This window comes from Atractosteus spatula, chromosome 21, assembly GCF_055471065.1.
Source record: "Atractosteus spatula isolate fAtrSpa1 chromosome 21, fAtrSpa1.hap1, whole genome shotgun sequence".
In the NCBI taxonomy this organism is placed as follows: Eukaryota; Metazoa; Chordata; class Actinopteri; order Semionotiformes; family Lepisosteidae; genus Atractosteus; species Atractosteus spatula.
Window position 1 is genome coordinate 9,192,877 of NC_142726.1, and position 11,193 is coordinate 9,204,069.

Sequence of the window (11,193 nt, forward strand, 5' to 3'; positions counted from 1 at the left end):
CCACAGTTTTCCTGAGACATTTAGTATCACAGTGTTATTACGTTTTGGTACTATACAAAAGTTATGATAATATATATTTAAAAATAGAAATACATTGTAACATACTTTAACGTTAGCCATTTCAATTACAATTGTAGAAGATCTCCCCCTGGCGGTACAATTTATAACGAAACTGCAACAAACGAATACTTTTGTTATTTACCTTAAGCTTGGGTTACGGGGTGTCGAATCTGCTATTTTGTACTTACGCTCAGGAAACGTGAGTTGTGCAAGCGATAATTATGGCTGAAGTCTCTAAAGGAAAAGCAACGAAGGAGCAGAAATACGACAGACAGCTCAGGTAAGGTACCGAAGGCGTGACAAGCAATGTTTTTTTTTCTTATCGAACAGGACTTTGAAAGCTTCTTAATCAGCATCGTGTCATGAGGCATTTTTCTTTGAATACAAATATAGAAAATGATGCCGGTAGGCCCTTAGCACTGTAGACGTTAGAATCGTTATTGAACGGTGAAAGTCAAGTTCATACTAATGATTAAAATAATACGCAAAGTGTAATCACTTCGATATAAATGCGTTTAAGGGATGATACGTTTTCTAGCGAAACGCAACTCTCTGATGGTCTAATCGCTTATAATTAGTTATGCATTTATGGTTGTCTCAGGTCTAAGCGCCAAATAGTTTTTATTCACTTTGAAATACACTCAACCTTCTTTTTTTTGTCACATTTTACTTCTAAAAGGGACAAGTGAGATGTCGTTTGAGTTTGTTCGTGGCACATTCTTCTGTCCAGTAGCGCACCAGTTTATTTAATAGTCTGGTAGAATTGCGGAAAACACCTGCAGCGAAGTGCTGGTATTCTCGTGAAAGCAGGAATGCATTTATGTATTTGGACAATATAAATCGGTAGGCATGATATTGTTCAAACTAATCAAAACCTTGTAGCAAAGATTGCATTCGTATCATGTATTAATCAAAATAAGAGCAGCGCTCTTATCGTCATGTAAAGTGTGAAGCTGTAGAGCCAGGTTAGGTACGTGCTGAAAGATGATGGTGGAGGTTCCCTACAGGAATGCAGTCTGACAGGCAACACTCTGCCGTCAAGTTGTAAATTGATGATAAAATGATGTAGATATGAAATTTCCGTTGTCGCTGTTATTAGGTTCACTAGTTAATAACTAGCCTAAATGTTTTTGACTGCAGCCCTTCCAGTTTAAGAATTAAGATCTGGTTAGAGCAGGGTTTTTCGGTCTTCTCCTGACTTCAATGGGTACTCTTTTTTTATTTTATCATATGGATTCTTGGCTGCCTAATTGAACCAGTAATGTGTTTTGATCAGACCTTTTTATTATCTTAAGTTGAAAAATTGCAGGTTTCAGGTTACTTAAGGATATCTCCAGATGAATAAAAAATACGGTGTATTGGGGTTACAGGGACCTAGACTGGGGAGACCCTGGTTTGATCTGCTTTGCATCCTTAAGTAAGGTGCTTTACTCGACTAGAATAGTTGTTACTGTACATTATTTTATAGCAAATATTCAAATTCCTCCAAAAATCTATCTGACCTTTTGAAAGTCTCCATTGAGCTGTGTTTTGTTAGAAAAACGCCAGGGGGTTGCAGGGGATGCTGTTTAATTGTGCTCACTCTTTCTGTCGAAGACTGTGGGGAGATCATGGTCAGGAAGCACTGGAAAACGCACATGTGTGTCTGATCAATGCCACTGCATCAGGGACAGAAATACTGAAGAATCTGGTGCTGCCGGGTAAGTGAGGAATGGATGGGTGTTTTACTTGCAAAGAAGAAAATACTGCTTTATTTTTCTGTTATAGAAAATTGTCAAATAGAATAGACTGTTGTGTGCTCAGTTACAAAACGTGATCTGTATTTTCTTGGAAGTGAATAGAACTTACAGAAAAACTTCATGCATTAGGAATTACAATACAAATAATGTAGTCTTTCCTATGGCTTAGAATGCAGGTTAAGGTAGCCCTTAAATCTTGATCCTCTGTTATTTGATCAAGAAAAGGTTTGTTTTAAAACCTCATTTGTCATTTAGGGAACCAGTACAAAGGCATTGAAGCACATGTATGTTGCTGCAGAGCTTGTAATATGTCAAAACATGAATGCCTTAATGGGTGGGGTCTGTCTGCTTTATCTCCTTGTGTGATTACAGAGTCATAAAGACCCAGCTGCCAATCCCAAATTGTGTGGTATCTACAGTAATAAAATATAGTTTGTCAATCTAAATAAAGCTGTGCATTGTACTGGTGAAATGCCGTGAACTTGTTATAGCAAAAAATAAAGTATTCTCTTCACTTATATTTGATCAATGCACTCATTGATTGATCTTTGATTTGTTTGAAGGAATACTACTTTAGAATGAATTACTTAAGAGAAACCACTTTTTGTATTATGGAGATGGTGGCTGTAATAATCCAGTGTGAATGTTTTTTCTTTTCTTTTTCCAAGGCATCGGAGCATTTACCATTGTAGATGGCCACAAAGTCACAGGTGAAGATGTTGGAAACAAGTGAGCTATGACAGCATTTTTCTTGACTCTGTTTTTTTAAAAAAAATGATAAATCTTTGATAGCTTTGATGTAATTAACTGAAAGAGTTGTCTCTTGATGATAGATGAGAGATGATACATTGGGCAACATGATTTATATTTTGTGTGTTAAGGTCATACATTTGTTGCTGTAAGCGTATTAAGTGAGAATGAAAGGTGAATGCTGGAACATGCAACAAAACGAACATATGTTGCCTCTCTACTTTCAGTTCAGTCAAGGTTTCTGTCTTCAAATTCTTGCCATCATCGTTCTAAAAGCGTTTCTGCTTTTTTGCCATTTCATGCAAGGGCATTTCAAATCAGAAGGTAAAAAATGTACGTGTGCTATTGCTTTGAAGTTTAGAGTTGGGGCATTTCTGACCTATAATGATTAACAGAATAAATCTGCAATTGAAATGTTAATCAGCCTTTGCTAATAATGCTCGAGAGTCTAATATTTGTATATTTGTATCTCCAGCTTCTTTCTGAATAAGAGCAGCATTGGCAAGGTAAGTACTGTTAAATTATGGACAGTCTGCATCAATATTTTATCATTCACTGCATGCAACAGTTTAAAAATTAATTCTGGTTGTTTGTTTTAGAATCGGGCCCAGGCATCCACAGAGCTATTGCAGGAGCTGAACAGTGACGTTTCTGGGAATTTTGTGGAGGAGGTCAGTGAATTATGGCAGGATGTGTCACCCAGCATGAATGTCACTTGGATGAAGGCATGCATTACTGCATCATAGTATCCTTAACACTTCAGGATTAAGACAGGCTGTAGACTGGGGGAACTTGGCATTTTACCTTCAAGTATCCCTTCATATCCTGGAAAATACCCAAATTAAGTTCCAGGCAATGAGAGTAAAGGAAAATGGGGAAAAACATTCTAGTCAAATCGTATAAATCAATAATAGAAAAGATACTTCATCCAATGAATGAAGTGTGTAAATAGTTAATATGTACAGTGAGACTGAAGTTAATGTACAGTGAACACTTACTTTTGTTAAATGATTAAGGATGTAAATATCTTTGATAAGTAGTAGAGATCATTTGGTGGTATGGATTAATAACAAAGTTGTATAATGTCACTGAAAGTGTCACTGGAAAGGGGTGTTTAGAAAACATGTTAGAGTGTTATAACAGATATAGCAATGTTTAGACAGAAATGTGTATAAAGTTTTTGTGGGTTGCTGAGCTAGGGGGCACCTAAGAGGTACAGGCTTACAGCTTCCCATAATTTGTTTTGTCCTTTCCATCAATAGCAGTGTTTCAGCTTTGCTCCCAGTATTTGCTGATGTGACTTGTTGTGTTTTGTGTTTTTACTTCTAGTCTCCAGAACAACTCCTAGACAACAATCCTGAGTTTTTCCATAGATTTAGCTTGGTAATTGGTGTCCAGTTACAAGAAAGGTATGCAGTGTTATGAGGTGATCACTCTGTTTCTTTTCCATCTAAATCAAATGAAATATTGTTAAGCTTTAAAGAGGCACAGATTCTGAGTTAAGAGAACATCATTCACATTCTTAGGATTAAGTATTGCCTATCTTTGTTTCCCCAGTACGACTTTAAGATTAGGGGCTGTTCTGTGGAATGCTGGAGTTCCTTTTCTGGTCTGCAGGACCTATGGGTTCATTGGGTACATGAGGCTTGTGGTGAAAGAACATTCAGGTACGATACACTATACAGTCTATTTTAATGTAAAGTCCAAAGTGTTTTTTTACTTGCTAATTTTTTTAAGTTTCATACTAAGCCTTTTTTGCAAAGGTGGTGTGCATAATTTTTGCACAGAGCATTTTGTCGGAGAAAGCTTTTGAGATAAATCTCAACATTATTTTAGTGCACAATACGAGTTTATTTGTTAAAAAATTAGAAATGCATGAATGTACATTTGTATCTTTAGATACACTATGTTACTTTAAGACGGGCGTTTACGAACAAGTAAAGGTTTATTCCATGCTGAAAAGAGAAGAAAAGAAACAACCTTTTGGCTGTGGAGCCTTCTTCAGGTGTGAAGGCTAAAGAAGAAGGATCCACAGAATATTGTATTTGTTTTCACTAGGGCTGGTCAAACAACAGTTCTGTTAAGGCCTGTCTTCCCATTTGTTCAGTTGTAGAATCTCATCCGGATAACACTCTAGAGGACTTAAGGTTGGACTGTCCATTTCCTGAACTCAAAAAGCATATTGAGTGCCATGACCTGGATAACATGGACAGAAAGGTTGGTGTATGTATTTTTTTATTTCAGAATGTCCTTTGCATCTGTGTGCATATTTACATTTCTCTCACAACTCGTATTTGACTAGAGTCACATTTGTGGTTTTTGAGTGTCCTATAGATTCTGCAGTATTTTGATAAATGCCGTGCACCATGTGTATACTTCGTTTAATTCATTCAGGAGATAAGGACAAGTAATATGTGTCTTGAATGAACATTTGGAATGTTTTGCCCTTAATGTATTTGGCTTCAGGGTTTAGACTCTGGTCATGTGGGTGAGGTAGTCAGAACCACCTTTAAAATGAGCTATAGGGTTGCTCCACTGGTAGTGGGGCCGGAGGAGGGGTGTTGGAGCTTAGAATCTTGGGAAAGAAAGTGTGATGTCCCTAGAGAGCAGGTGTTTGGTGGGAATTCATCTTTTTCAGAAATATTTGTTATGAATGCTGTTAATACAAATAGAATTGCAGGGTTTATGCTCATTTTGTTTGGAGTATTGTATTTTTCTTCAGTTTAAATTAACATTCAAAGAACAATAATACGCTTTTAAACAAAGCTTGCAGCATAATGAAGTTCACAAAGGCGGATGTGAAAATGATAAGTACTTGATTGAGGTGAAAAGACAATATACATAATGTTCACAACAAGTTGTGTAAATACATTTACAGGCTCACTATACTTGTTAAGCTTTTATAATTCAGCAAAACGATAAGAGCAGAATTTCAGATTGAGAGTAGTCAGATGAACATGAAGGAAGACACCATTACGGACTTAAATGCTGGCAAGGATTTTCAACAGTTTCAGCTCAGTAACAGTAGTCCTGGTAGGTGTATGTGAAATTTAATTTTGCTGTATGGTTTAATGCCTGTTGTTTTACTGTATTATGTAGTATTTATGAAGGAGTTATGATGATGTTTTTATTCCTCATTCAAATAAAGCATTACAAAGAAAATGCCCATTCGCCAAAGTCGACAAAAATGACTAACTGTGTGGAGCAAAATGCGTTAAAATAACATTCCTGAGATGATTAGTTTCACAGCTGCTGGTGCTTGAAGAATGCTTTTTATGTCATCTGATACAAGTCTATACATTTTTCTAAAATCCATTTCTTGACAGGACCATAGTCATACTCCTTGGATCATTGTGGTTGCCAAGTATCTGGAAAATTGGTGCAGTGAGGTAAAAACAGTTTACCTTAATAATGATAAACTGTACAAGGCATTTAGGAACTCAGATTAAGTTTGGTTTTGTGTTCGTCAGCCTAAAATCTATCAAAGCAGTATCACCTAAGTGTATCAAGATTGTGATTTGGAATTAATGAGTTGTATTTTTTGTCCAGCAATAACATAAATAGATAATTAATTATAATTATTATATATTAGTATACTACAACTGTACTGATGTATGAATATGTTTTATGTACTCAGCACAATTCCCAGCCACCCAAGAATTACAAGGAAAAGGAAGCATTCCGAGAACTCATCCGCCAAGGTTAGATTGCTTTAAATTTGGCTTTGCTTTTTCAGAGAAGTTATATTTTAAGTCTTAATACATTTTAATTAGCCAATGTCTGAGGTGGACATTTTGTAAATTAACTTTCTTTTTCTCTCCCTATTTAAAAAAAACAGGGATCCGCAAGAAAGAGAACGGGTCTCCTGAGGACGAAGAGAACTTTGATGAAGCAATTAAAAATGTCAATACAGCCCTGAACGCGACAAAGGTGGAGTATTTTCCCTCCTTTACTGGTTACACCGGAAGCAGAGCAGTGGAGCATGTACATGGTAAAGGGTGTTTCTGTAACTGCTTATTTCTATTTTTTGTAGATCTCGAGTACAGTAGAGGATATCTTTAATGATGAGCAGTGCAAGAACATTACATCACAGGTGAGGACCAAATGTATACTAGGAAACCATTTGATAAGAATATAAAATATAAAAGAATATAAAATATTAAAAGCATCGGTTTTTGTAGCTTTGGCTATATCCATGACTTTCATTTCTCTATTTTCACATTTTTAGCCACTTTTTTTCTTAGTAGATTTTATGTGGCATCCTGCATCCTTCCAATGAGAATTTTTTCAGACTCTCTGAAGCCCTGGTTAATGTCTGCCTTTGCCTTCCAGAGTCCTTCGTTCTGGGTGATGGCGCGGGCTGTCAAGGAGTTTGTGGAGAAGGAAGGTGGAGGAAGCCTTCCGGTCCGTGGCACCATCCCTGACATGATTGCCGATTCTGACAAGTTCATCAGCCTTCAGAACGTGTATGCAGAAAACTCCTTGCCTTTTTCTACAAAACATTCGCTTTAAGACAAAAAATAGATCAGCGTTCCTTCTTGTTCTGGGTTTGATGGCTCTGTGTTGTTCTTTGATGTGTGTGGTTTTCAGCTACCGAGAGAAGGCAAAACAGGATGCTGCTGCAGTCTCGAAACATGTAGCCTTTCTGCTGCAGTCAGTTGGAAAGGTATGTATTATGCATGGAAAACGTCTGTACAGCTGTATTTCCAAATTAAATGAACAATCAGTTTGTTAAATTTGTTTGTGTTGGACCATCTGCCTATTTCTGCTAAGTAATCCAGTAATGTTCAGGTAGAATTTCAACGGTTTAAAGTAGAGAGACATAATGAGATATGCAATGGAAATTCTGGGGTGGATTTAACCAGGTTAAAAAGAAGAGGCTGCTGAAGAACCTATTGATATATGTAAACCTGTATTACCATTTTTCTTTTCTCATTTATAGTGCTCTGAAAGCATTTCTGAGCAGGACATCAGACTTTTCTGTAAGTTCTTTTTAACACAAGAAATATAATATTATTGAGGTGATGTTCGGTCTTGAATTGTGAAGTTCAAAACATAAAGCAGGAAAAAGTGTTATCTACAAAAAAGTAACACGTTTATTCTGTTGTTTCTGAATTAGCAACATGTCTTTGTTTTGAAAGTGTGGAATTGAAGGATTTCTGAGTAGTAACCATTGTGTGCAATTACACAGATACATCACCATGACCACTAAAACATTTTTGTTTTCAGGTAAAAATGCAGCATTCCTAAGAATTGTACGGTGCAGGTCACTGGCTGAGGAATACAATGTTGAATCTTTTAATAAAGATGAAATCAGTAAGTGAAACTTCCTGCATTACAGTACTGTATTGTTTCAAAGCAAATACTTGGTCTCAGCTCAGGGAAAAGTGTGATTAAATGTGGAAACTTTTACAAATTTCAGCATCTTGTATGGACAATCCAGACAGCGAAATGGTGCTGTACCTTATGCTACGTGCTGTTGATCGCTTTTATCAGCAACACTCCCGATACCCAGGTATGAGTTTTTCACCTAAAATGTGTTTAAGACCATTGTAATAATTATTTATTATGTATATATGAAAGGGAAATAGTAAAAGTAAAGTGACTAAATGCATATGCTACAAATAGGTTACCACATGTTGCAAGGTTTGACATTTATTTTTAAAAGTCTGTTCAGATACTAATTTTTCAGAGTCTGCTTACTCACATACTGTATAGTGTTGGATATCATCACATTGATTCTTAAGTTTCTATTGTTGGATTAACTGCTGTTTTTATTTTTTCTACTTAGAAAGGGATTTGGTGGGAGTTTCATAATTAAAAAAAAAAAATGCTACCCAACCATTTCAAGGTAACATATGTAATGGATGTTAATTAATCTTGTTTGTTTGCTCCCCAACAACAAGGTGTTTATAATTACCAAGTTGAAGAAGATATTGGCAAGTTGAAGTCTTGTGTCAACAGCCTTCTTCAAGAATATGGCCTGAATGTAAATGTGAAAGATGATTACATTCATGAATTGTAAGTCTCTTTTGTCTTTTTAGATACTGGTTATTGAAAATCATCTCTTGTTTAAAAACATTAAATAATCCGATGGGAAATATTGTAAGTGATTTGCAGTCAAAGCTTAGCAGAAAATCCCCATCATACATTAATTAAGGGGTGAGACCCTTTTCTTTCAGAGTAAATATTTTAAGAGTACATTCTTGTTAGATGGACTAAGATGTAAGCCACAAGGAACACTTCTAGATGTATGCATCGTAATATATTTGTGTTTTTCAGCTGTCGCTGTGGTGCTGCAGAACCACACACAGTTGCTTCATTCCTGGGAGGTAAGATTAGAAAGAGTTCGAGTTAATTTCGGATACCAGTGCTTTTGATAAAGCAGCTGAAGCACAGTGTTTTATAGAAAATGCAGCAATTTCAAGATGTCAGTTTTTGTTTTCAATTCTTTTGTAATTGTCATGAAATAGTTAAAACGTGTGGTCTCCTTTCACACATCGTATTGAACATATTCTGTAATCATTGCCCTTAAATGTACATTACATGTTTTAGCTGTACAGAAACCCCTTGATCAAATTCTGCATGCCATATTGAGATAAGAGTCTTGTAAAATGTTACGACTGTAAAATGTTAGATTTTCAGTTATTGAACATTCACTTTTGTTTTAGTATATTGGAGCATACCTAAAGATTTTTATTGCATCTTCTTGTTGCTTTTGGCTATAAAATGCTTTAGACGTGTCAGATTTGCATTTTTTTATATTTTCTTTATAGGATGTGCTGCTCAGGAGGCTATCAAAACAATAACACACCAGTTCGTACCTTTCAACAACACCTTTATCTACAATGCAATGTCACAGACGTCTGCCACTTTCCAGCTATAAAGGAAAACTACATTTCAGTGTTGTATATGTTATTTAACCCATTGTAAAATATTAGAATGTGTTATCTGTTTCTAAAAAAGGAAAATAAATTATCATTGATGATTGGCTGGTTTGCTGTTCGGTTGTTGTTTTTTTTTGCCTTGTTGACGAACGATTTTTTATATTTTTGAAAATCGGCAGTTGGGCAGCTAATGGATTTCTATACGGAGGAGGAAAACTTGCAATGATGATATATGGATGGTGTATTTTCAAGAGGTAAAGTACAGTACATAGACCAATCATAAGGAGTACAATGCATTCTGTCAGCTGTAAATAAACGAAACGGATTGAACCAACCTTTGTGTTTTATTTTAGAACGAACTGTAAACTGTACCTTTATGTTTTGGACTATTTTAATAGGCAAACGTTTTAGGGTACTCGTTATGGGAAAGTTAAAAAAAAAAACTAGTTTGGCGAAGTCCTTTAAATACACAAAGAAATTCTTCCGTTCGTGTTCATCGACAAAGCTAATATGATTTAGATCTACAGTAGGATGACGTTACAGAAACGCCACTGGCGGGAAACAGACCTGCGCCGTGATGGGTGAGGTTGCGGTTGTGGTCGAAATGGGTTAAGTATTCGAATATTAGATTAATTTAAAAAAACGGGACCTAAATGTTTGAATAAAATACTGTTAATATGCAGCTGATAGCTTTTCGAACTGATTTAAAGAAAAGATAACAGAAGTGATCAGATGTCGAACTTTTTAACCTTACCAATAACTTAATTATTTTATTTGTTTTCGGAAATTTCAAGACATTTAAAAGAAGGCCTCGATTTACATAATCACGGTGTGCCGTTTTACATCTCAGAGGCTTTCGGTTTATGAAACCTAAATTTAGGGAGGGTGAAGGTGTCGTGTTGCTTCTTTGTAACGTTTAAAGTAAGGCAGAAAATGCATTGCGAGTTATCGGACGAACGGTAAAAAAAGTTCAAAACAATACGTTTCTGTTTAACTCACGTTATACCTTTAACATACACTTCTCCGAAGATAAGACTGAGCTGAGTGTATGCGTGTTTCTTAAGTTGTTGAGTGTTTTTATTGTGTACGTTACTTGTAAATAAGCGAGTACTTCGGCTCTAATAACTAATGAAGAGTCTAAACTAGCCAACGCCCGAGGCCATAAGGAAGTGTTAGAAGGGAGACCCTTGGCCCCGTTGAGCTCTTATGGGTGCAAGTAGCCAGTTGGTCCGGGATCTTGACAGTTTTCTCTGGGAAGAATACAGGGTACCGGCCCACTTGGCAGACTACAGTAGCTTGTCCCGTACTCCCACAACCCTGTACTTTTAAGTGCCACCTCCTCTCGCGTCCATTTGGTTTCCTCTAATGTCCTGTGGTTTGAGGTTCTCTGTTAATTCTGAACAAATCAGTAGGCTTGAGTTTTGAACATCTCTGTTCAATTCTACAAACATTTAAATTCTTCTGGATTGTTAAAAATTTGACATTCCTTTGTTCTGGGGGAGGTGTATCAGCTGAGTGGCTCATCATTTTTGTAAGGTAGTGACCAAAATTAAAATTGGGTAAGGAATCCTAAATTGTAGAATAACATGCATTGATTTAAAAAGCTACACCAGTTGGATTTTAGATCTAAACTTTACGGAGAGACCAAAAGGTTACAGAAATCAATTTTATGTTCCAAATTGTAGTTAAATCTTAGTCTAATATCTTAACCTTTGGCTCTTTTGAAATATTTTTCTAATACTTCTGATCTTAATCCA

At 36.1% G+C, this 11,193-nt stretch overlaps 1 protein-coding gene across 1 annotated transcript; it reads left to right on the forward strand.

Moving 5' to 3' along the window:
* The first annotated feature begins 239 nt into the window (after window positions 1-239).
* On the forward strand, window positions 240-9,542 carry nae1 (nedd8 activating enzyme E1 subunit 1). Its single transcript, XM_088938614.1, has 20 exons — window positions 240-340; window positions 1,657-1,760; window positions 2,468-2,528; window positions 3,025-3,055; window positions 3,149-3,220; window positions 3,879-3,958; window positions 4,107-4,216; window positions 4,657-4,766; window positions 5,876-5,938; window positions 6,187-6,250; window positions 6,388-6,479; window positions 6,583-6,642; window positions 6,882-7,015; window positions 7,140-7,215; window positions 7,492-7,531; window positions 7,779-7,865; window positions 7,972-8,064; window positions 8,456-8,570; window positions 8,832-8,881; window positions 9,326-9,542. The coding sequence occupies exons 1-20, from the start codon at window positions 282-284 to the stop codon at window positions 9,433-9,435; spliced, it is 1,611 nt and encodes a 536-aa protein (XP_088794740.1). The 5' UTR covers window positions 240-281; the 3' UTR covers window positions 9,436-9,542.
* Window positions 9,543-11,193: the final 1,651 nt, after the last annotated feature.